Here is a 25,044-nt window from a genome sequence, read left to right on the forward strand (position 1 = left end):
GAGGGTTTTCAGGAGACACTGTTAAATGTTCAGTTTCTATGCCATATGTTAACACAAGATCTAGAGTGTGATTAAAGTGGTGGGTGGGTTCTTTTACATTTTGACAGAAGCCAATTGAGTCTAATAACAGATGGACAGATGTTTCAGTGTGATCAGAACAAAAGCTGCCGCTGACATCAACGTTCTCTTTGAAGCCTTTCTGGATTTAGATTTTAACCGAATTAATGTAAAGGAAATTTCTTTAACGTGATCAAATATCAGTTGGGAAGAGCCAGACCTTTGTCCAGTTTGTGTTGTCTACGAACTTTCCCCAGTATGAGATGATATGAGGAGTCGCTACAGTTTCCCGTTGAAATAAGACTCTGATTGATTTATTGTTATTTCTGGAAATCTGTGTGTGACTCTGTCTGTGCACGTTTGTGTTTATTTTTTCTCATTCTTTTCTATTTCTGTTCAAGTTCGGCACTGTTGTATATTTGAATTGTTTCATTGTTATTTTTACAGTTTGCACCTTTGATCCAGACATTTCGTCCCACTCTATACTTGAGTGTGTATTGCTTGGTTGACAATAAAATTCTACTTGGATTGTTAGAGAAGCGTATTTTGCCTGCAGCCGTATCTGATGGTGATAATAAGACCACTGCTGAGGGTTTGGATTGGGACGTGACCAGAACAGCACAAACTTGAGCATAATCCCCAGGCGGGATATTAAGAAACCGGTATTCCATAAAGAGGGATTTGTGTCTGTATAAAGTGTCCATGAGAGTCCGTGACAAAAAGGTTCGGCAATGAAAAGCAGAAATTTTAATTGGGATTTGATTAATGCCAAAAAAGTTTAAAGCGCCTAGTTTAGAGATCACATGGAGGAGAAAAACATTCCAGGTGCAGTTGGGATATTTTTGTCAATATTTTAGCCAATTAATCTTAGATGTATTGTTTAAAGTGCTGAGAACAGGTTTCCTTAAATACTGAGTCGCATTTCTCCACACAAAGTTACAGAGCACCTTGTCGATGTTGTTTGAAGGATTTTTCTCCACACGGAGCGACGCTTTGGCGATCAGAACTCTTCCTCCTCTTCCTCAGAGATCTCTCAGGAGACACTGTTTAGTCTGCGTTGGGTTTTCTGAATGATAGCTTCCAGATTTAAGGATGTCGTAGCCATACGTTCACACCTGTTAATATTCAGATCTCAGGTCCAGGGAACAATTTTACTGAATCCAAAGCGGCAGAGATTTGGTTTTCGTTCTTCAGAAAAAAAGAGCGATGATTAGATTTCTGTCCAGCAGAGAAATACCTCGAGGTTTACTCGACCTAATATGGTCTGCTGAAAGTTGGGCGACCAGTAAAAAGAGGTACAGAGATACGGAGCACCAGGAGTGACAAAATGAATTAATGAATTGTGTCAATAATTAATTAAAATTTGAAATAAATAAATGAATGGTCATTTAATTACTTCTCAAAATATGTTTCATTAATTAATTAAACATTTCATCAATTATTTAATGGTGTATCACATTACTTCATTTAGTCACTCCTGGCCCTCCGTATGTCTGTGTCAAACAGCTAACGCACTTTTATCCATGTTTGTGCGACCTGCCTTAAAGTTCTGCTCATTTCCGGCTCTCTGCTTCATTCTTGGACTTTACTGGAGTTACTTTACTGGAGTTACTTTACTGGAGTTACTTTACTGGAGTTACTGGTTTCAAAGCATCTCCATTTGTGTCGGCCATTCTCCGACACGATCGACAGAATCTAAATGTTCAACACTCGTGCTCTACGAGTCCTCGCACCTGGAGGCAGTGGGCAGTGAACTCACCTGTGTTAGTGTGTGCGCTGGCCTCTGGTGCTGTGGTGTCACCTTGTTGCTGGGGTCAGAGCTGTTTGTTGAACTCACTGTTCTCTGCTTCCAGCCTCGGGAGTCGAACCTGTGGAGAGAAATCTGTGGCCTTCCCAGCCCACGCCTCATTCCCAAGACCCAATGTGAATATTTAGTCTCAAACACGACTAAAAGAACCTACAGACAGTCTGTAATCTGATTACATTTCATGCTGAAATTTTGAGCTCTAGTTTTTAAATTATGTCAAACAATATTTGATTCAAAGTTTGAGTTTATTTTCCACTAAAAACGACCAAAACCAGTCTCACTGCGAGTGTGTGATCTCTGATGCGCCCGTCCTGACACACGCTCATATTGCTTCGTCTTCTGGATTAAAATCGCTGCCCTGCTCTTTATTTTTCCGTTGCCGCGGTGAATGGTGGTATCGGAGCTCGATTGGTGATGGCTTTCTTTCTCCACTAATGAAAATAATCAGAGCTGACTTTGTGGAAGTGGAAACTGAGTCATCTGGAGCTAAAGCTGCTTCCTGGAACAGGAACCATCACATGAATACTGCACTGATTTTTAAAATGTAAGATTTCAGAGATCAGCACTTCAGTGTTTACAGATTCAGCTGGATGCATGGATGAATGCGTAATGTGATTTTGGTCCAGTCTGTGTCAAACATAAAGCAAAAACACCTTAAAATCGTTTAAAATGATCATTTTTCCTCCAGTGTGGAAAACAGCACAGTGCACAGGCTGGAGTCCAGAAAGTCCACAGCTTTGTGTGACATTTGATACCACGTGTGAGTTTTAGAAGACGTAATCCAGCATGACGTGCGTGTGCCGATCGCTGGGAGCGCGGCGCCAAAACGTCGGAGTCCACTGTGGCTTCAGCGCCACGTCTCCGTCCACGTCTTCGCTCCACCAGCTGCCGAGTAACCAGAACAGACACTTGGCTGCTAAGTAGAGCGCTCCAGCGCCGAGAAGAAGCTTCAGGAAGCCAAAGTCCTCGCCGCCATCCCGCTTCTTTGGTTTTCCACTGAAAGCTGAAGACAGAAATTCAGAAAGTCTTTAAAATGGAATCTGGCTCGCGGTGTAGCAGCTCTGAACAATCACGTCTAAATATGGGAGCTTCATTTCTAGGTTCATGTCCAGAACTTTTACAGGAGCCAATTCTTCAGCAGACCCTACAGGTGATATAAAAAGCTAAAGTAAAAGCACAGATATGACACCAGCTCATTGTCTGTAGGGAAACATGACACACATGGTTTGATTTTAAATAAATAGCAGAGGTTAAAGGTCACATTACATCATAAAGTCCTGGCCTTTTAACAGGTGCAGTTGCTGCTACAGCTCATGATCATCTGAAGCAGTTAAGTGGAAAACGACTGGACGTCTTTTTTTAGATGTTTCACCTCATCACTGAGACTTCTGCACATCTGGATAAGACGTCCAGTTGCTTCCAACTCGAGTGCTTCTTGTGAAAGAAAACCAAAACGACAAATCATAAAAACAATGCAAATCTGGGGAAATAAAACCTCAAACGAAGCGCACATCTCAGCTTGAACTCGGGCGACCTGACCAAAGAAGCCAGTCAGACATATTCCACATTTTCTGCCATTAAAAACTTTTACATGTGAAGCTAAACTGAACCCTGACTGCAGGTTTACCTTCACGAGGCAGCTTCCAGTAACTGTACGCCGGTAGTTTCCTGTAGTTAGCTGCAGGCCCGCTCTGTGCTGATGTGTTGTAGCTGTAGTGCACGTGCTGCTCGTAGCTGCTGGGCTGCTGTGTGGATCCGCTGTAGTACTGCACCACGCTGCAGGTTTGCTGAGCTGATGGATCCGAGTAGGGGGTCTCTCCTATGCCCTGGAGCACATTTACGTAGTAGCCCATCTGGATGAGGAAGCTGGTGAGGTCCAGCTGGGGGTTCTGCAGGGCCTGGATCAGTTCACAGCTGATTTCAAAAGTCCTGTCGAATCTGAACCTCCCAAAGGCGGCTGGGTCGTGCTCAGTGATGTACACCGTCTCCACCACCCGGGTCCTCACCCGGTAACCAATGATGATGCGATCGATGTTGGAGTTGTTGCTTCTGACACCCGACCGATAATTTTCCCTCACGTACGCCGGCAGGTTTGCAGAAGCAGGATAAGTTTCTGTGCTCAGGTTGCCAACCTCAAAGTACGTAACCTGGAAAGAGAGTAAAGATGGAGGGCAGAGGCTGTCACAGGAGGAATAAAACAGCACTTTGCCCCTACAGTCTGAGTCCTACTCCCACCTGCACGCTCCCGCCTTTCCCCTTCTTCTCATTTCACTTATAATGACATGTTTGCCCATTCAGATTCCAGCTGAGAGCTTGAAACCTCAAACTGAAGTGTTTTTACTGAACCATAACCAGCTGGGCGGTTCCCCTAACAGGAAGCAGACTGATCTCTACCTGTGAAACTACCAAACAAACATGGCACACCTTACTCCTGCTCTTCCTGGGCCTGCTCAGAACAGGAAGGAGCTCCTCCATGTTTCCAAACAGGTGGAAGCCGAAGTTCCCGTTCTCCGGCTGACAGTCCGACACCAGCTGTGGAAACACATCAGGTGTTAGTCTGATTCACACACACACACAGACACACACAGACCTGATCTTACCTTCATGGTGACCACCAGCTGGACGACCTCGCAGGTCACACACTGGTTGGAAAACCAAAAGAGCAGCTGGAGGCCGTGTCGTGGAAAAGGACGGCCAAACCCTGAATACATCAGGTTCTCCGGAGTGCAGAGCTGCCACTGAACCATGGTGGAGCTCAGCACGCAACACACTCACACACATGCAAGTATTCAGGAGCTCTGCTTTCACTGTGAGGAGGCACTGCGCTGTTTCTGGTAAAAATGCAAAAACTGCACTTTGATGTATTGTTTAAATTCCATGTGTGCATCAGTGCTGAGCCAGTGCGCAGCTGTTATTATGTAGAGAGCCGCTCGCACAGTTATAACTAAAGAAATAACAAAATAATCAGAGTTAGAGATAAAAAATGCATTTCAGTAAAAGATTTCAGTAAGTATGTGGCAATATTACAGCTCTACTGTGGGATAAAACACACACACAACAGCATCTCATTTTTGCACATTTACAATTTTACTTTTTCACGTGTAAAACTGCAGATACAGTACTGTGCAAAAGTCATGAGTCACTCATTTCTTTATATTTTGCTGAGAAAATAGAAATATTTTATTATATTATATTTTAATAATATCATACTATTAATAATAATGTAATATAATATTATTATATATTAGTTAATTATTTAAAATAGACAATTTACTGCAAAGTGCACATAAATGGATGATTATTATTATACATAAAGCTAAAACAGAGTTTGTACAACTCTAATGAGACTGGAGGTGTTATTGCATGAAGGATCAAACTCTGATTGTACGATTCTATTCTCATAATTCCAACTAGGGATGGGTATCGTTTAGGTTTTATCCGATACCGGTGCCAAATCGGTACTTTTGAAACGGTGCCGGTGCTCAAACCGGTGCTTAAAGAATGGAGAACACAAACTTTGTCCAAAAACCTCTCATGTTTAACTGTTTTCCACTTTTTCTTTGGTCATTTTAGCCTTTTTGGCCAGGGTGAAGGGAGTATCTGCCATCAAACAAGAAGACAGCCGCATGTAGCTATGATGAGGTTTGCTAGTTCACCTTACATGCATTAATGTAATAACGTGGTTAGCCTACTCAACGTAAATTACACACGAACAACATTAAGCTCCTCACGCAGAGAAGAACTGCTGCTGCTGCATCATCATCCTCATCATTTCTGCTACACTGGCAGGGCTAGGGGCCAGGACTCTCCTCTTCGGGTTTTTGGGGGATGTTGCTCCGGGTCCGATAACTGGCAACCCACCCAACGTGCACAGTGTGAGGTCTCGCAGCAAGCTATCAAATACGGCGCATTTCTGGGCTTTTAAAAAAAACGCTATGCGTCGCCAGGTGTTTCCTCGGATTCTTGGTGTTACCTCCTTTGACAGTATCACAGTATCAGCTTAAAGCACTTGTTGCTGCTGAGTTTGCATATTTTGCTGTGAAGTACAGCCAGACTTTGACCGCTTCGCCTTGGACATTTTTAATCTGTAGCTCTGCTCTAACAGAACGTACGTACCTGGACCCGCCTACTATCCTCGGAAACGTAAAATGATTGGCTAGAAGTGTATCACAGCTCAGGAAAAAAAAGCACCAAAATAAAGCACCAAAATGTGCGCTGCTTTTCGGTCTGGTTACTACCGTTTATGTCAGAACCGGTGCCATCATGGCACCGGACACCGGTACCCATCCCTAATTCCAACAATTAAAAAAAATTAAAATGCAGCCTTTCTATGAGCTCAACAAACATCAGCAAACACACAAACTGTTTGTCTCACGGTGTGTTGCAGCTAAAGCTCCAGCTGCTTATTTCACAGGGAGAGAGAAGAAAGAGAGCTAACATCACTCAGAGATGGAGAAAGATAAGAAAGAAGGACAGGAGAGGAGAGGAAGAGGAGAGCTTAGAGGTAAAGGAAGGACGCTCATTTAAAGCTCACACGGAAGTCCTCGTGTTGTTAAATCTGTACATGTCACATTATGTTTGTTCATATAAACTGAGGCAGACTAAATGTCACGGGTCTGGGTCCGTTGGACCCAGTATGTGGAGTTTCATGTTTTTGTTATTCTATGTTTGAGGTTATTATGTTTTGGTTTTAGTTTGCATCAGGGATTGTTTTCTTGTTCTCTTGTTGTGTTTATGATGATGATTATGATGTTTATTATTTGAGTTTCATGTTTAAGGATTTGTTCTCGGTTGTATCTCACGTTTAGTTTAGTTCAGGTTCCATGTGTCATTCTGTCTGTCTCTCAGTGTCATGTCTGCGTCTTGGTGTGGTGTTCTCATTTCCTGTTTTATTGTGAAGGTCTGGGTCTCATGTGAGTGTGTTCAGTTTTACCTCTGTCTCGTCTTGTTGATCATTCTCAGCTGTGTGTAATTCCCCTGTGTTTCTCTGGGTGTATTTAAGTCATGTCCTCCGTTATTGTAGTTGCTGGTCTGTCTGTGTATTCCAACCTGCCTCATCTGTGTTTCTACCATGTCTCACCCGTGTGTTCTCCCTGCTGTCCGCCGTTAGTCTCTTCTGGTCGTTCTCGTTAAGGTTTGTGCTCTGTAGTTTAGTTGATCCCAGTATAGTTTAGTTCTAGCTCCATTTGCCGTTTGTATTTACTTTCATGTTCAATAAACCACCTTTACACCTTCACGACTGCCTGCATTTGGATCCTCCTTCATTTCCTCCACACGGCTCACCTCACTCGCCGTGACAGTACGGACCAGCCAGATATGGATCTAGCGGCATTCACCCCACCCACGGAGCTTCGGGACCTCATCACGAACTCCGCTTCAAAAATAATCAACCTGTGGCTAGAGCATGAGGGAGAAGCATTCCTCCACGTTCTGGAAGCCAGACTGCAACAGCTGCTCACGGATTATCCCTGGCTATTGGACTCACTACACCCACTCGTGCAAGACTTCATCCTTCACGAACTTCACCTACACCCACCAGCCGCTACCGCTTCCCAACCCAGCCGGACGCCGGAGGTTTTGCCCGGCCCGCCGGAGGTTTTGCCCGGCCCGCCGGAGGTTTTGCCCGGGAGGAAGCGACTATCGCGCCAATGGCGCGTCGCCCCACAGCCGGAGATTAGGACTTCGGAACTGCCGGCTGTGGTGAGTGGAAAAGACGCTCCGTCTGTTTCACCAGTTCATATGACTGTTTATACCGGGGCTGTGTTCGTTGAGTCAGCTGCTCAGCCGGTAGCTCGGTTAGCTGCCCAGCAGTCGCTAACTCAGTCAGCCGCTCAATCATCACCTCCATTACAGTCACAGTCAGACCCAGTAGACACCATGTTACAGTCCATAGCCCAGTCAATAGCTCAGTTGGCAAGAGATTCATCAGCCTTATTATCAGTTCAGCCAGCCACTCCACCACCTGTTACTACTTCGCTACCTGTAGCTCAGTTGCCACCAGTTCAGCAGCCTGTCCACTCATTTACCCAGCCTTTATCCTCACAGCCTCATTACAAGCAGGGAACACACTCCACACAAACTTTTGCTGGTTCATTTAAGCCGGCCATCTCAGAGACAGTTGCTCCCTCTAGGGCCTCCCCAGAGGCTGGGTGTCAGTCACCAGCCAACTCTGGACCCCTAGAGGTCAAGACGCCAGCACCAGCAGCCTCACCGGAGAACTCACCAGAACAGCCTCGGCTCTCAGCACCCCCTGAGAGTTCAAGTGAGTTCACCCGTCCGCCTCAGTCCTCTGCTAAGTGTATTGGGGAACACTTTCAGCCCTCTGAGGACTGTATCCCACTGTTGCTGCCTGAGTCTAGCCAAAGTGCTGCTCAGTCCCAGCCAGTGTCCCCACTGGCAGAGGTCTCCGTACCTGCTGCTTCAGAGACTGGTTCCACTGGAGGGCCTGAGGAGCCCGTCCAGTCTCAAGTCATGTTAGCTGGGGGTTCAGGTGAACCCAGCCAGCGTCCTGCCTCATCGGCTGGAGGGCCTGAGGAGCCCGGCCAGCCTCAAGTGTCGTCTGCTGGGGGTTTAGGAGAACCCAGCCAGCCTCAAGTGTCGGCTGCTGGAGGGCCCGAGGAGCCCGTCCAGCCTCATGCCACGTCTGCTGGAGGGCCCGAGGAGCCCGTCCAGCCTCATGCCACGTCTGCTGGAGGGCCCGAGGAGCCCACCCAGCACATCCTCACATCTGCTGGTGGTCCTGGAGGACCCAGCCAGCACATCTCCACATCACCTCCTGCAGCATCACCGCCGTCAGGTTCCGCAGCCGTCCCGCTGCCGTCAGGTTCCGCAGCTGTCCCGCTGCCGTCAGGTTCCGCAGCCGTCCCGCTGCCATCATTCGCGCCTGGTCCGGCCTCCGCGTCCTCATCTGCGCCTGGTCCGGCCTCCGCGTCCTCATCTGCGCCTGGTCCGGCCTCCGCGTCCTCATCCGCGCCTGGTCCGGCTTCAGCTCCGCCTTCGTCTGGTCCGGCCCCGTCTGGTCCTGTGGTTGCCACGCCGCCGTCAGTGCCAGCTCGACCCGTTCCGCCTCGCCTCTGCCGGCCGTTTTCCGGGCCTCTAAGATGGCATCATGGCCTTCGGGGACGGCCTCCGGAAGGAGTTCGTCGCCGCTGGCATCGCGGCCGTCCTCCGGACCTGCTCAGTGGCCGCCACTACCTTCCAAGAGGTCGGCCTCCAGAACTGTTTGCCCGTCGCCGCCGTTGCCGTGTGCACGGTCGGCCCCCAGAACTGTTTGCCCGTCGCCGCCGTTGCCGTGTGCACGGTCGGCCCCCAGAACTGTTTGCCCGTCGCCGCCGTTGCTGTGTGCATGGTCGGCCCCCTGACTGTGTTATGGACTAGTGGACTGTCGTGTTTTGGTTCTGGACTCTCGTGCTCCTGGTTTTTTGTGTTTCGGGCCCTCCTTCCTGGGCTCCCTCTAGGGCCTCCCCAGAGGCTAGGTGTCAGTCACCAGCCAACTCTGGACCCCTAGAGGTCAAGACGCCAGCACCAGCAGCCTCACCGGAGAACTCACCAGAACAGCCTCGGCTCTCAGCACCCCCTGAGAGTTCAAGTGAGTTCACCCGTCCGCCTCAGTCCTCTGCTAAGTGTATTGGGGAACACTTTCAGCCCTCTGAGGACTGTATCCCACTGTTGCTGCCTGAGTCTAGCCAAAGTGCTGCTCAGTCCCAGCCAGTGTCCCCACTGGCAGAGGTCTCCGTACCTGCTGCTTCAGAGACTGGTTCCACTGGAGGGCCTGAGGAGCCCGTCCAGTCTCAAGTCATGTTAGCTGGGGGTTCAGGTGAACCCAGCCAGCGTCCTGCCTCGTTGGCTGGAGGACCTGAGGAGCTCGTCCAGTCTCACGTCATGTTAGCTGGGGGTTCAGGTGAACCCAGCCAGCGTCCTGCCTCATCGGCTGGAGGGCCTGAGGAGCCCGGCCAGCCTCAAGTGTCGTCTGCTGGGGGTTTAGGAGAACCCAGCCAGCCTCAAGTGTCGGCTGCTGGAGGGCCCGAGGAGCCCGTCCAGCCTCATGCCACGTCTGCTGGAGGGCCCGAGGAGCCCGTCCAGCCTCATGCCACGTCTGCTGGAGGGTCCGAGGAGCCCACCCAGCACCACGCCTCGTTAGCTGAGGGTCCTGGAGGACCCAGCCAGCACATCTCCACATCACCTCCTGCAGCATCACCGCCGTCAGGTTCCGCAGCCGTCCCGCTGCCGTCAGGTTCCGCAGCCGTCCCGCTGCCGTCAGGTTCCGCAGCCGTCCCGCTGCCGTCAGGTTCCGCAGCCGTCCCGCTGCCATCATTCGCGCCTGGTCCGGCCTCCGCGTCCTCATCTGCGCCTGGTCCGGCCTCCGCGTCCTCATCTGCGCCTGGTCCGGCCTCCGCGTCCTCATCTGCGCCTGGTCCGGCCTCCGCGTCCTCATCTGCGCCTGGTCCGGCCTCCGCGTCCTCATCCGCGCCTGGTCCGGCTTCAGCTCCGCCTTCGTCTGGTCCGGCCCCGTCTGGTCCTGTGGTTGCCACGCCGCCGTCAGTGCCAGCTCGACCCGTTCCGCCTCGCCTCTGCCGGCCGTTTTCCGGGCCTCTAAGATGGCATCATGGCCTTCGGGGACGGCCTCCGGAAGGAGTTCGTCGCCGCTGCTGGCATCGCGGCCGTCCTCCGGACCTGCTCAGTGGCCGCCACTACCTTCCAAGAGGTCGGCCTCCAGAACTGTTTGCCCGTCGCCGCCGTTGCCATGTGCACGGTCGGCCCCCAGAACTGTTTGCCCGTCGCCGCCGTTGCCGTGTGCACGGTCGGCCCCCAGAACTGTTTGCCCGTCGCCGCCGTTGCCGTGTGCACGGTCGGCCCCCAGAACTGTTTGCCCGTCGCCGCCGTTGCTGTGTGCACGGTCGGCCCCCTGACTGTGTTATGGACTAGTGGACTGTCGTGTTTTGGTTCTGGACTCTCTTGCTCCTGGTTTTTTGTGTTTGTTTTAGCGTACTGGAACTTATCTTTATCACTCTGTTAATGTTTATAATGTTTTAACCTTCAGCATTGTGTGTGGACTTCACTGGTGCCTACTATGCCTGGTGTATTATTGGTTAGTTATGTCACCCGCCTGTTAGTATATTTTATTTCTATGTTGTATTTTATATTTGTATTTATTATTGCTCTTAACTCATTCTGGGAAGCACTTTGGCATGTGCTATATAAATAAAATTGTATTGTATTGTATTTACTGGAGTAAAGAATTTGAATCAGTATTTGAACTTTTAGTACAAATGACACTAACACTAAACAACTAAACAAATGGGAATGAATGATCTGTCAGGCTGCTGGTAACAAAGTGCCTAAAGAAGCAACTTAAAATGTATTTTCTGCTGAGCTGGCTGTGATGAGGCAGAGTTGGGCGGCTTAACAAGCCAAGAATAAAAAAATCATTCCTCTGAAAATGCTCAGGCACAAGCACAAGTGCAAAAACAGCCCACTGTGGAGACCTGCTGCTCAGGACCACTTTAAAACATTACAACAAAGTCTGTCTCGCAGGGAATAATCCAAAGGAAAAAGGGGTGGCTCGGGACTTTCGCACAGCACTGTATAGTTGTAATATTAATAATGTAATCGTTCACATTATTCGCGTATTATGGCTTGTTTTCGATAAATGAAATCACTGAGTTCATTAAAACATTTATTCCAACAACACAACACTGAGCTGAGCCATTATAATGCAGTTCCTTATTTCTAAAAAAAAGCTTTATGATCGTGGTCTAGTCCAATGAAGCTATTAAATAATGACTTTGAGCAAACGGCGAGCTGCAGTGCAGAGAAAATCGCTGCTGTAAAGTCTGATGTGCTGTTTTCTTCTTTATTTACCGTTTTTGTTGTTTTCTCGCTCTGTTTCCTCATTTTCAGGAGGCGCGCTACAGCCCGGAGCGCGAACGTCAAATGCGCGCTCGTTCACGTCGTTCCGTAACGTGGGTCCTAGAGGACGTCCTCTGCTGGCGTCATTTGCGCGCCGCCTAGCTTCCCATGCACTCTCCTTCTCCCGAAAGCCTGCGGATAGATGTTTCGATTTCAGGTGAGTGTAGCTCTGTGGAAATAATTAGGTGTGTTTTCCCGAGGAAGAGTTCCGGTGAGTCCCGGAGAGCTCACGATGACCACAGAGCGCGCGCTGTACGTGCTCGGCGTTCACTATTGTTTATGCGGCTGAACTCGGTGCGGCCTTGCGAGGCAGCCCGCTTTCCTGGTGCTGAACCGGGGACGGCGAGCCCTGTCTCGGCCCGTGTGGGTTACAGTACTGTAAAGTAAACCAGCGTCCGCTGTGACAGTCCGGAGTGTCGCAGCGGCCCTGACTGTGTCGTATTCGGCCTCTGAGGGCAGCATTTAATCGACGCGAGTCATATGCGATATCACGTCAGCATTAGCATTGCGGCTAACTCTCTCTCTAACCTCTGCTAGCTGCAGGGTGCCAGAGTGCTGTGATAAGAAACGTTATTGTTCCAAGCAGGTAGTTTAAAAATGGAAGGCTACTAATGGCTTCTCTTGTCAGTACCGTAGTGTTCCTGTTTTGAGTTAATGTCTTCTGCGTTTCATGTTTTTCCCAGTGAAAGCAGGGTCATTGTCTCAGCTAGCTACTGCTAGCATTTGGCCAGTTGTCAATGCTACTCCTAGTATTTACTTACATGCTATAAATGCCAACTCAGGCTGAGGCGTTTCTTTTGCAGCTCAGTTTAGCACACTTTGACCACTCCAAGGCCCAGTGTCGGTTTGAATCAGACTTTCTGGCACCTGGATGGGTTAAATAAAAGTAACTGTCATCACAGGTCCATGTGGCCCTGACAGCACACTGATGATCAGCCAGTTTATACAAGATAATAACGGTGCTGTAAGCTCCAGCGAGTCAGCATTTTATTCATAAAATGAACCGTCGTATAACAAATCTGTCAGTTGCTCGACAAGAATGAATTTACTGCTGCCTCTGAGGACATGCGCAGTGTTTGGTAGGCGTGATCCAGCTTTTTCCAGCTCCGTTTAGATCCAGATACCAACACTGCAGCTTAAGGTATCTGCTAGATATCCACTGATCTGATACCAGTGCTAAAGGAAGTTGTGTTTCTCACTGCGAGGAAGAGACTGGGCATCACTCTCTATGCTTAAGACATCTGGCTTAATTTTAAAATTATATCCTGACCTTTGTAAGTTGACATGGCCACCGTGATCACACCTATTGATTTTCAATCCTATTCGATTTTCAAGTGAAGATTTTCACCGTGGGCTGTCTGTCACAGGTCCTTAAACAATAAGCTTGCCCCGAGTACTCCTCGTTCCTGACACCTGGAATGACCACGTTTAAAAAGTAAACTTAACATAACCTTCTCCCTCACACGGTGCCAAGCTACTACACTTCCAGCACAGTTCCTGAGCCTGGATAAAGTGGAGGGTTTCATCAGGAAACGTAGCACAAGACGGCAAAACAATAAAGAAATATTGTCATCATTTACTTTGATTCAGAGTAAAGCGTGCAAGGCTGCTGCACCTGCATTGTTTGGTGCAATCGTTGCAGTTTCTGTGAATGTATTTTTGAGACCTGTGGGCCATCTTTGATACGTTTTTCTATATTGAGTGTAAACAAGCCTCTGCTGAGAAATTTGTGAAGCTCTTTCAGTTCCTGCGGTAAAGAGTAACGATGCACCCGGATCAATAACAAGATTTATTTGGCGGTATGGATGCTGCCGTTTACTTTCGGCTGCTCCATTAGTTGCCAAGAGGAAGCACAGATTTACGCCGAATGTCCTTCCTGGCACAGCTCTCTCGTTTATCCCGGCTGAGGACGGACACGAGGAGACCCTGAGCAGACCCAGAACATGATGACAAATGAAGTCTTTTGGCTGCTTTGGGAGGATGTAGGTGTCCTCCAGAAGACTGGAGGAGGTTACAGTGGAGAGAGGAGTCTGGGAGTCTTTGTTTAGCTCCTGAGAACCCGTCTGGATAAGCATCGGAAAATTGATGAACATTTTTAAACGTCTTGATGCATCTCAATCATCCAGGAAAGTAAATCTCCAAAAAGTTGATTCTGTTCATCTGGACGCAGCGTTTTGTGGGAGAAACGTTTCGTCACTCATCCAGGTGACTTCTTCAGTCTCAGCTGACTGCAGGTTTCAGTCTTATAAACATGCATTTGCATCATGACTGAAACCAGCCCACTGAAGGAACAATGGGCTGGGAGGTCAGGTCCTTAGTCTTAATTATGCAAATTCTCATGACCATAGATCAACAACCACTGATCAAAGACCACTGATCAATGGCCATGAGTCCCATTCACAGAGATGTCCTGTTTATACGATTGGGGAAACCTGCAGTCAGCTGAGACTGAAGACGTCACCTGGATGAGTGACGAACCGTTTCTCCCACAAAACGCTGCATCCAGATGAACAGAATCAACTTTTTAACAGTGTCAGCTTGTGTTTAATGTCTCATCAGTTTTACAACAGCTGAATCAGGATCATCCCTCACATGGAGGAAGGGCCCTGAAGCAGCAGCAGGACATATTTTAAGCAATAATATTTATGTGTCACTAGTAAAACACGTCAGCTTTTTGAATTGATTGTCTCTGAGACTCACTGAACTGGTTGTGTGTCAGATCGGACACACCCAGAGGATGCTTTTGATTGCAGAGCTCTGAGAATGAATAAGATCGTGGATCTGATTTACTATAAATGTCTGATGGAGCCGTGTGTCGAGCAGGACCATCCACACGATTTAGAGGCCAAGAGGGTTTTTCTCATGCTGATGGAGAGAGGGCTTTGGATGACAACATATCTGCAGCTGTAGAAATTATAATAATATTAATAATAATAAATTTTATTTATAGGCACCTTTAAGACCCTCCAGCTCACCTTACAATAGTACAATAACAGTAGCAATATTATAAAACATAGCAAAATACAAATTAAACATAAGGTTAAAAAAAAGCATGAAAGTATAAAAGCTAAGCAAGATCAAACTACACTAAGACAGAATCATGGTGAAGGCTTTGCAGCTCTGAGTGTTGAGACATTATTTTATAGAGTCACAGATTATTCTGACGTCCCAGTCGCAGCTGTTCGGTCACCTCGTCTTTCACATCTGTAGATCTTTTCATCCCTCTTGTCCTCCTTTATTTTAGTCCCTGAATGAAGACTGTATGCTGGAGGAGGAAGATGATGGATTGATAGAAGACGAAGATGAAATCGATCAATTCAATGATGACACTTTTGGAGCCGGGGCCATCGGTAAGAAAGAAACATCTTTTTTTTCCAGTCTGACTCTGTTGTCTAGACGAGGTGAGGTTGTACTGTGGATCTGTCCTGTCAGATCTCCTGGATGTTCGTATTAAACACGCCTGGCTAGTTTTTTCTTGCTCTCGGGCCTGTCGGACACGTCGTGCACACAAATTGCTCAAACACAGTCTAACAATAACAAAATGGAGTAAACCAATGAGCAGCATCGGTTCTCACAATGACTGATAAGTTTCTTTGCTGTTGTGGAGCGTGCAGTGAAATGTTTGAACCATGAAACTGAGTTAGCTGTACGATAGCAGCATCAGCGCGTCAGGAACAGGGTCAGCTCCTTCACTTAGCTCGCAGCATTTCTCAGACTCTGCTCTGACAGGCTGATGACTGAGAGGGTGACTTATACCCTGATTATCTTTGAGTATCTGCAACAACATCTGCTTTTTATTAGCACACAGGCCCAGCTGTTCTCACCTCCTTTCATTCAGTGAGAAAAGACTGAATGTGCTGCTGAAGCATTTAACCATGAACAAGTCATTGAACCAAGGATGACATGTAGGCCACAGTTTTACTGGAGTCTTCATTGCTACTGGAGAGAAACTCATAATTATTTTATATATTACTGGGGAGCTAAATCTGTAATTTATTGGTAGATTTGTATCACTAAGCTTTTAGAACATTTAGACGCTCAAATCGGTGGCTGCTGTCAGCCTGGTTCTTTATTATAAGGAGCGCGGTGCTGCTCGACTGCAGAGAAACCGTATTTTAGATCACACGAGCTCAGTTTCTGGATGACAGCGCTGCCGCTCGTTTACAGCCCCGGTATACTCTGATATTTTCCAAGAGGCCCCATAAACGAGGAGGTCACATGTACGTGCGACCTCTGAGGGTTTGAAGGCGCTCTGTGTGTTTATGAACACGGATTCTCATCCTCACGTCTCTGCTTTTATTTTGTCGGATGGTTTGTGTCTTTGCATATTTGTCTGTGGTGACCTTTGACCTTTCACATGTGATTTGGGGCTGCGCAGATTTGATGTTCTTTGTTTGTTCCAGATGACGACTGGCAGGAGGAACACAAGCGCCTCGCCGAGCTCGATGAACGGGACGAGTTAGGGGCGGGGCTGGGGTTCGGAGGAGGGGGGATGGGAGGGGACTCAGACTTGAGCACAAGCGAGCGCCCGTCCTCCACCCGAATCCCTTCTTCTGTAGTCCATCCCCCTCCACCATCATCCCTCGCTTCCCTCAGCTTCTCCTCTTCCTCGTCTAGACTGCCGCCATCAGGTAGGTGATGTCATCAGACGCTGAAGCATCAAGTGGAGATCGGCATCTTTTAAAGTCTGTAATCTCTCACTTCAGATGTGGAGGATCGAGTGGGGGAGGGGGATTTGGCCGAGTCTCTGGCCAGGCTGATCCTGGACGCTGACCCGGCCATCGCTGGAGTCGGGGCAGCTGAGAGACCCGGTCTGCCCCCCGGCTCCTCAGGATCCGGCCTCTCCGCCCTGCGGGGGCTGGACCAGCCCAGAGTCCTGCCGCAGCCCTCCCCCATCCTGCCTCCCACCCAGCCACACCAGCATCCCCAGCACCAGCTGCCTCCCGGGCTCCCTGCGTCAGGTGAGAATGAGTCGACCGCTCAGTGGGCTTTATTTTTAAAGATGTCACCAAGATTTTAATTGCGTGCGTGCGTGTGCGCACCCTGACTGTGGATCTGTTGTCACATGACTGTTGGTCACAGTTGATTCGTAGCGTCTGTCATTTGGTCTCTTTTATATGAGCTGGTTCGTGTGAGCAGCTTCATTTTGGGGAATTTAAATGTTGAATAAGTTTAGTATTTAGTATTTATTTATTTATTGTCATTGTCAAGAACAATGAAATTGCGTTTGGGGCTTCCATACAACCCAAAAAAAAGAAGAAAATAATAAATACCCCTTAAAACCCAAGTGTACATATTTAACCCAGTGTGACTCCAATGCAATAAGACAATCCTTAGCAATAATGTTCGTAGAAATTCAGACAAAGACCTGAGAAACATGACAAAATACAACAATGCAACCCATTCAATATTATTGTACTGTGAGATATGATATCAGATATGATAGTTATCTATTTAAGAAAGAGGGGGGGGGGCAGGAGGGGGAAGAGAATAAAGATATGATGCACCAATGCAGACCAGTTCATTGCTATTAAGAAGTTGGATATGGTTATTGTCCGTGAGAGGGGGGCAGAGAGTTCAGGAGCCTCACAGCCTGTGGATACAGGCTGTTGGCCAGTCTGGATGTTCTGGCCTGTATAGACCTGTACCTTCTCCCTGAGGGCAGCAGATGGAAAAGGTGGCGCGCAGGGTGATGTTGGTCCCGCAGGATACTGTGCACCCTCCTCAGACAGCGAGTGGGGAAGATATTACTGATCTCTGGCAGACTTGTTCCAATAATTCTGCCAGCTTCTTTCACCACCCGCTGGAGTGCTTGCTGATCGGCCTTGGTGCAGCTGTTGATGAAATTTCATATTTTTAAAGATGCACTTGGTTGTTTTCTTTGATCGATCTGTTGTTCATCAAAGAGTCGTTGTAAGAAAGCTTGGCGTCTTAACCCACTGGCAGATTTTGGAGCCTAAAGGGTTGATGTTGAATTCGTGGCTGCGATGCTCAGAGCAGACCTACCTGCTGTTTGCTTTCTGCATGTCGGGAACTTGGGAGGTAAAACCAGGAGTCATTTTCTGCCTCATGAGAAACGCTGGTATCCGAAATTTGGAAAAGCCTTTCACACACTTGGAGCAAGAAAGTATTTGTCTTCCACAGCATGTCTTTATCCTGTCTTCCTTCTCTCACCAATCACAGCAGATGGCCCCGCCCCTCCCTGAGCCTGGTTCTGCCGGAGGTTTCTTCCTGTTAAAAGGGAGTTTTTCCTTCCCACTGTCGCCAAAGTGCTGCTCACAGGGGGTCATATGATTGTTGAGTTTTTCTCTGTATCTACTGTACAATATAAAGCACCTTGAGGCGACTTTTGTTGTGACATATAAATAAGATTGAATTGAATTAATGTTTGACAGTAAAACTGAACAGAAGCAGATCAAGTGAACGCCTCGTGTGAGGCTGCTGTGCTCTCTGAAACTGCCGGGCAGCTTCCCAAAGATTCCCGCTCTAGGATCAGGCCGGCGATGACTCCATGTTTCTGCTGTTCGTTCAGCAGCTTAAGTTCACATTAGCTCCAGAAGCATGCTGTGTGTTTGCCCTGTGTAACTGAAACCTGCTGTTGTGCTTCAGGCCTTCCTCCCTCGTCCATGCTCAGCTACCAACAGCAGCAGCACTTGCTGCGCAGAGGCACCGCCCCCATGGGCCAGGTCAGTGTTTTTCCCTTCATGTGCCGTATCAGACTTTGCAGCGTGGCAAAATGTTTTTGAGAAAATTAAATTGAATCATGCACCAAAAATCTCCGAACAGGTGGATTTAAGATTTCCTGTCTTGTGTTTAGTCTGATCACTGCAGCAGAATCGGTTTAAGCCTGATGTGCATGTTTGTTTCTTGAATCTGTCTCTCATAGATGAGCTCTCACAGTATTTGGGAGAACAGCATGGGCTTTGGCCCCGTGAGCGTCACCCCGGGATTGCTCACACACATGGAGGTTAAACTTTACTCTTCTTATTGGATAGCTAACCGTTCAGTTTAGGTGTTAATTCTAGGATCAAACATAAAGAAATGAACGACTAAATACATTAATGTTGTTATTGTTCATATTTCTGTCTTCAGGATAATCCACTCATGTCGATAATCAAAGAGGTGGGCCATCCTAAACGAGCTCCTCAGGGCAGGAACGATGAGGATCTGTCAGAGAGGGCTCCTCCTCCACGCTCTTCTTCCCCTGTGATTGGCTCCCCTCCGGTGAGGGCGGTGCCAATCGGGACTCCACCCAAACAGCCGATGAGCCACGCGCTGAATCACCAGGTCAGAAACAGGAAGTCTTCCTGCTGGGTGTCCCTCCCTGCTGTGAACACGTGTTTCTGTCGCAGGATTTAAACGTTGCCGTGGCGCCGAGATGTGCTTTTAAGGTTACGAAGCAGAACGGCAGGCGTCCGGCTGCGTGTAAGGGCTCAGTCTCTGTTAACCCCGCCCTCTGTCTGTGTGTGTTTGTGTAGATCCACCATCCCACTGCGGTCCACGTGAGAGCCCCGGTCCAGCACAGATACCCCGCTCCTTTCCCCGAGCGTCTGTCTCCCAACACCCTCCTCAACATTGCTGTGAGTGTTTCCTCTCCACCCGCTGCCCCGTCTGCGTTAGTCAGCAGACTCCTGCGCTCAGGACGGTGCGCTGCAGCGTGTTTACAGGCCAAATAGAAAAGACATCACAGGTTTATTTTTGACAGGAATCATACTGGTGAGGATTTAATATCATGTGGTTTTCATTTACGCACCACGGAACAATAAAAGTGCTAATATCACTGTTTGCTGTATTTGTTGATGAGCTAGCAGCTGATTGTGTGGTGACCTCCACCAGCACCTGATCAGGTGGTTCAGCACTGAGCTGATGGAGGCTGCAGGGTGGAGCTGTGTGATTTGGGATCACAATGAAATGATTGCACTTTGTATTGTAGCTTAATCAGGATGACTGAAGAGCGTTCAGTCTGTGTGGGGCTGATGACATCAGCAGGTTTCTGTAGGTGAACCTGCGGAGGCGGAGCCTCGCGGTCACCACCAGGGCTGTGGATGAAAATACTTGAACCTGTGACTGTGTGGACGGCTCGAGCTGCTGTGTGTAGTCACACCCACAAAGGTCCAGGAAGGACCCGTCTATGTTTATAAAGGCGGGAATCATATTTACAGCTTCGGCCCAGCTGCTCCGATTTTAGTTTTCCCCACAAACAGCGCGGTCATGTGACCTCATCACCGTGTTTTACTCTGACGTCACTTTTTTGTGTGTTGTCAGAACTCTCCTCTGTGCCGCGGCCCGTTCCCCCCCAGAGTCGGTCCTGTTCTGTCGCAGATTCAACGCGCCCAGCTGCTCAACTCTCAGGTCAGACACACACACTGGCAGACTTGCATACATGTTGTTATTACACATATACGTGATGTTATTACACACAGCCAGTTCAATTCCACCATCAGGGTCTTTCTGTGTGGAGTTTGCATGTTCTCCCCGTGTTTGCGAGGGTTCTGTCCTCCGGCTTCCTCCCACAGTTCAAAGACATGCAGTTAGTGGGGATAAGTTAATTGATCAAATTGCCCACAGGTGTGACTGCAGGAGTGAATGTGAGAGCGAATGGTTGTCCATCTTTGTGTGTTGGCCCTGCGACAGACTGGCGACCTGTCCAGCGTGTACCCCGCCTCTCGTCCAATGACAGCTGGGATAGGCTCCAGAGCCACCGGCGACCCTGAAAAGGAGAAGCGGATGGATGTTTTTACATACATGTTGTTATTACTTACATGTTAGGCTACCTCGTTAAGCGTGATCGATGACATGTCAGCGAACGCTCCCTCACAGCTTCTCAGGTTCTCAACTGTCCCGTGTGTCCAGGTGGCAGGATTTCCCCGCGGCGGTCCTCCTCCTCTGCTGCCAGGCGGGGGAGGTTTCAGGCCCTTCTTCGGAGGCCCTCCTCCTCCGCACGGTCACCGAATGGGCCCCCCACCACCTCACGGGCCTCCTAACCACGCGCCGCCGCTCCGGCACAACACCACTCACCTTCACCCACAGCACCGCCGCATGCTCACCCAGCGCATGCAGAGCCGAGGAGGGTAAGCAAGTGCGCGAGAAACACAGCCTGCTCATTGGTCGATTTGACTCGCGGTCATCGTCTTGTTGCGTCTGTGCAGGGACCGCAGGCCCGGGATGGACCGGCGCAGCAGAGACCCCTACAGCAACCTGATGACTCAGAAAGAGAAGGAGTGGGTGACGAAGATCCAGATGATGCAGCTGCAGAGCACAGACCCTTACCTGGATGACTACTACTATCAGGTGGGTTTCACCGACACTTGCTTCAGCTAAAGCAGCCCCACACGAGTCAGTGTGATGGTTGTTCATGGTGTGTGTGTGTGTGTGTGTGTGTGTGTGTGTGTGTGTGTGTGTGTGTGTGTAGAACTACTATGAGAAAATGGAGAAGCGTCAGGAGAAAGAACAAGACAGCAGCAAGAAGGAGCACACCACCAAGCTCATCACTCCTCAGGTGGCCAAGGTGGAGCACACCTACAGACCAGGTAACCCACACCGGCGCTTCGCCGCATGATGTCACATGTCGCGCTGCTGATCGAGCTCAGCTCTGACGCGGGTCTGTCTGCAGTTCAGTTCGCAGGCTCTCTGGGTAAACTGACCGTCTCCAGCGTCAACAACCCCCGCAAGATGATCGACGCCGTGGTGACGACTCGCTCAGACGACGAGGTTTTTATTTCTTTCTACATGCAAACGTTTTTATGCCGACGCTGCTTCAGCTGCACTTTATTCGGAAAGTTTGCTTTATAAACAAAAATGGAGGCTCAGATGAGAGCGGGTTGTTTCTTTAGACCAGGTGACGATCAGGTCGCACAAGAACAAAACACGTTGTGAGACCATGAAGCAGCTGCAGGATCTCCACAACTTCAAATGCTCTGAAACTTGGTGAAAGGTTTGATCACATCAGAAAGCTGCCTCGTGATCGAATCAGGAAAACAGAATTCTGATTAAGAGTCGGCTGGAAATGAGAATAAATGAGACGTTATGGCACTAAATACATCAGTGTTTCCCTCACATGTGTGTTTGTATGTCGCTCTGAGAGAAACCTGAGTCTTTGCCGTTAGCAGACGCTGCTAACAGCCTGCGGCCCAGCAGCTCCACTCGAGGCTGGACGTACGGCACAGCTGGCAGTCGGTGTTACGGTGGATCAGTGTCCCTGTGAAACGAGCTTCAAATTGTCCTGAATCCACTTTATCCACCAAACCCAGCAGGCAGATAGAAACATGTGACACAGCAGCTGTTTGGTTCTGCTTTTCTGTTTTATCAGGTTTCAGCTCCCGTTGATCTTTTTGTTTCCGTTTTCTTGAAGGAGAAACGAGAGAAGCAGGTTTGGAATAAGAGGCGACAAATCCTCTACACAGTGGAGAAGGTAGGACGAGCAGAGCCGTGCACGACAGGATGTTCATGCAGACGGCAGGAAATGTAACCTTCCTCCTCCTCTCTCCTCCTCCCCCTCCGCCCTGCAGATGTACAGTTTGCTGTTGGAGGTTCAGGACTTTGAGAAGTGCTTCGTCCAGGCGCCGGAGGAGGACCGCGAGGCTCTGCTGGAGCAGCACAAGAGCAACACGGAGCAGCTCTGCAGCTCGCTGCGGGAGAAAGAGTGGGACGACAGGTAGGAGGGGGCGGCCCTTACCCTGTCCAATCAGCGCCGTCACAGGCGGCTCAGCGGTGTAACGTTTTCTTCTCCTCCTCTGTGAAGAGTGAGTGACGAGCAGTGTGTGATGATCATGTCGGTGAGGAAGGGCAAGCGGCTCATCTCCCGGCTCCTCCCCTTCCTGCCCTCAATGCAGGCTGCTGCTGTTGTCATGGCAATTGCCCGCAACCTTCCCGCTTTAGCCAAGAAGGACAAACAGGACCAGGTAACCCCCGCAGGAAGTGACATCACTTTCACCTGTGTCTGTGCGGCGTTAACGCCTCTGCTCTCCGTTCAGGTGCTGTGCTGGTTGGTGGAGCCGGTTTCTGCAGTGATCCAGTCGTTATCGAGCGCCTCCCTCACAGATCTGCTCCAGGAGCTCCAAGGCAGCGAGGGCCAGCTGGCCACAGTGCTGCACAACAAGGTACGCGCCCCACAGCCCAGCCCGGACCAATCACAGAGCACGCGCCTCACTCCAGGTCACCCATAGCAACAGAAGGAAATGCCGTTTGTGCCACTTCCTGTTTCCAAAGTTTCTGAACTTTTTTTCTTCAACGTCACGACCAAACTCCAGATTTCAGCTGCTGCAGCTGCTCTGACAGAGTCTGTGATCACATGATTACACCTGAGCGCTCATTTCATTGTAAAACAAGCCGAAGAGTGTAAAGCTAGCATCACCTGCAGAGACGCAGCTGTGCTCGGAGTCCCTGAAGGATGGACGGGAACGCTTACATCAGCGCACCTGCAGATCCTCACACGCACAGTTTGTCCTTCCTGTTCCTCAAACGTCGCTGGGTTTGTGTCTCTCTGGGATTTTTATCCAGAGACCAAAGAGAACTTTTCTTCTCCTTCAGTATATCTGATGTTGTCAGAGTGATGCGTTGGCTCTGGGAGACGGTTTGGGGGGATTTTTGTTGCTGTTTTTTTTTTTTGTTTGTTTGTTTGTTTTAACAAACTGATGTTCGTCCACATGTGTTCACATGCACACGCCTGTTTCTGTCCAGTTTGGCGTGACGCTGCTCTACGTGATCCTGAGTGAAGGTGAGAGGATGCAGAGCTCCGACCCAAACTGTCAGCTCATGGACGACAATCGATGGTGAGCCGTGCGTGTGTCATTTTTAAAACAATCTAACATATAATTGTATTCAGAGGATTCACTGACGCCTCTGCTCGGCTACTTTTCATGTGCTGTGTATAAGTCTTGAGCCACCCCTCGTTTTATATTTTTAAATTGGTCTAAGCAGCACCTGGTCAAAGGTCTGTCAAAGATTTGAACAGTGTCGTTCTTGTACCTGAATGTTTTCACTGTTCAGCCACATGATGCTCAGCCAGTGCTGTGTCTGCACATAACGGACAGATGAACGGTTTCAGGTTTCCTCTGTTACCAGCAGCCTGTCGCAACACAGCTGAAAACTTGGCCCCTCAGTATGGCGTGCACTCAGAACAGAAGTGTGCAGCTTAACATCTAAGTCAGCGTAAAAGGATTGCTACATGTAATAAATGATATTAAAATTAATTTGGAAGATTGTTTCAAATACTTTTGGTTTATTTTTATTAAAAAGTAGTTAAAAATCTTCCAGAATTAACTGAACCTGTAATACCAGTTACCACCACAAGATGGTGCAGTGAGTCATGCGATCTTCATCATCTCTGAAAAAAGATGAACTCCTCTCCATACAGCTGCTGGAGAACGGCGCCCCCTGGTGGGGAAAGTTTGATGTGATTCGTGCTAATGACAGTGAGCATGACCCCGCCTCTCTCCTCCCTCAGGACTGAGTTGGTGTTTTCGGTGACGAGGGAGCTGCTCAGCGTCCCCTCCTCGTCCCTCTCTCCCCCCCTCTTCACCCCTCCCAACCTGCTCTCCCTCTTCTCGCGCTACGTGGACCGGCAGAGGCTCGAGCTGTTACAGGACAAGCTACAGTAAGTGAGCGGCGGACGAGCGGCGGACGAGCGACGGCGAGAACACGAGAGGGGCGACGTTAAACTGACGTTGTATCCTGTTTCTGTTTCAGGATCTCTGCTTTGTCCAGGTAGAAGTTACTGCACGCATCGACGCAGCCCCTCCCCCACCCACCCACCCGATGCAGACCTTTTGTTTTCTGTGTGTGTGTGTGTGTGTGTGTGTGTGTGTGTGTGTGTGTGTGTGTGTGTGTGTGTGTGTGCACGCGCACTCGAAGTGAAGCCACAGCGGATGATTTTAATCAAGCAGAATCTTTAGTCACTTTTGTTTTTCTGTGTTTAGTGTGTGTGTGTGTGTGTGTGTGTGTGTGTGTGACAGCGACACTCAGCGTCTGAATGGGGACAAAAGTTAATGAAATCTGCATTTTTAAGTATCTTGTTTACGAATATGTCTGTGATGAACCTTCAGATTAAAGAAAGTATTTCTATTATATAAAATCTCGGCTCTTTCTGCACACGTGCAAACGCTCCGGACGATTCCGTCCAATCGCAGATCCAAAAACCATCAGTTATGCAAAAATGTGATGTTAAATGTTGTTGTGGTTAATTCACTGATATTTTTGATTTGCATGAGAAACAACATCAGGAAGAAACGACATTCTGCCCAGGTGAGTAATTCACAGGTAAATCATACGAA

General features: G+C 48.8%; 3 protein-coding genes across 6 annotated transcripts; 2 read left to right on the forward strand and 1 right to left on the reverse strand.

Moving 5' to 3' along the window:
* Positions 1 to 2,121: 2,121 nt before the first annotated feature.
* On the reverse strand, positions 2,122 to 12,727 carry LOC147328620 (uncharacterized). 3 transcript variants are annotated; one of them, XM_086297208.1, is made up of 5 exons: positions 12,535 to 12,727; positions 4,465 to 4,808; positions 4,289 to 4,396; positions 3,492 to 4,011; positions 2,122 to 2,867 (listed from the first exon to the last, which is right to left on the reverse strand). In XM_086297208.1, the coding sequence occupies exons 2-5, from the start codon at positions 4,609 to 4,611 to the stop codon at positions 2,632 to 2,634; spliced, it is 1,011 nt and encodes a 336-aa protein (XP_086153334.1). In that variant the 5' UTR covers positions 4,612 to 4,808; positions 12,535 to 12,727; the 3' UTR covers positions 2,122 to 2,631. The 3 variants fall into 3 exon arrangements, with proteins under 3 accessions (XP_086153334.1, XP_086153332.1, XP_086153333.1); XM_086297206.1 differs by lacking the exon at positions 12,535 to 12,727 and adding an exon at positions 11,726 to 11,793; XM_086297207.1 differs by lacking the exon at positions 12,535 to 12,727 and adding an exon at positions 5,596 to 7,152.
* On the forward strand, positions 7,604 to 11,875 carry LOC147328621 (uncharacterized). Its single transcript, XM_086297442.1, has 4 exons — positions 7,604 to 9,084; positions 9,322 to 9,747; positions 10,152 to 10,584; positions 11,765 to 11,875. The coding sequence occupies exons 1-4, from the start codon at positions 7,604 to 7,606 to the stop codon at positions 11,873 to 11,875; spliced, it is 2,451 nt and encodes an 816-aa protein (XP_086153568.1).
* patl1 (PAT1 homolog 1, processing body mRNA decay factor) lies at positions 11,793 to 24,845 on the forward strand. Of its 2 annotated transcripts, XM_086297150.1 has the most exons (20): positions 11,793 to 11,930; positions 15,018 to 15,123; positions 16,177 to 16,404; positions 16,480 to 16,734; positions 18,383 to 18,459; positions 18,660 to 18,740; positions 18,866 to 19,060; positions 19,252 to 19,353; positions 20,039 to 20,125; positions 20,627 to 20,844; positions 20,923 to 21,064; positions 21,186 to 21,303; positions 21,387 to 21,484; positions 22,125 to 22,184; positions 22,282 to 22,427; positions 22,515 to 22,674; positions 22,747 to 22,872; positions 23,453 to 23,544; positions 24,219 to 24,368; positions 24,461 to 24,845. In XM_086297150.1, exons 1-20 carry the CDS (start codon positions 11,916 to 11,918, stop codon positions 24,480 to 24,482), a joined length of 2,478 nt encoding a protein of 825 aa, XP_086153276.1. In that variant the 5' UTR covers positions 11,793 to 11,915; the 3' UTR covers positions 24,483 to 24,845. The 2 variants fall into 2 exon arrangements, with proteins under 2 accessions (XP_086153276.1, XP_086153278.1); XM_086297152.1 differs by lacking the exon at positions 19,252 to 19,353.
* Positions 24,846 to 25,044: the final 199 nt, after the last annotated feature.

Source organism: Aulonocara sp. 'chitande type north' Nkhata Bay, linkage group LG6, assembly GCF_057382095.1.
Source record: "Aulonocara sp. 'chitande type north' Nkhata Bay isolate Kocher_YH1m ecotype deep benthic linkage group LG6, A_spYH_male_GT1.1, whole genome shotgun sequence".
NCBI lineage: Eukaryota > Metazoa > Chordata > Actinopteri > Cichliformes > Cichlidae > Aulonocara > Aulonocara sp. 'chitande type north' Nkhata Bay.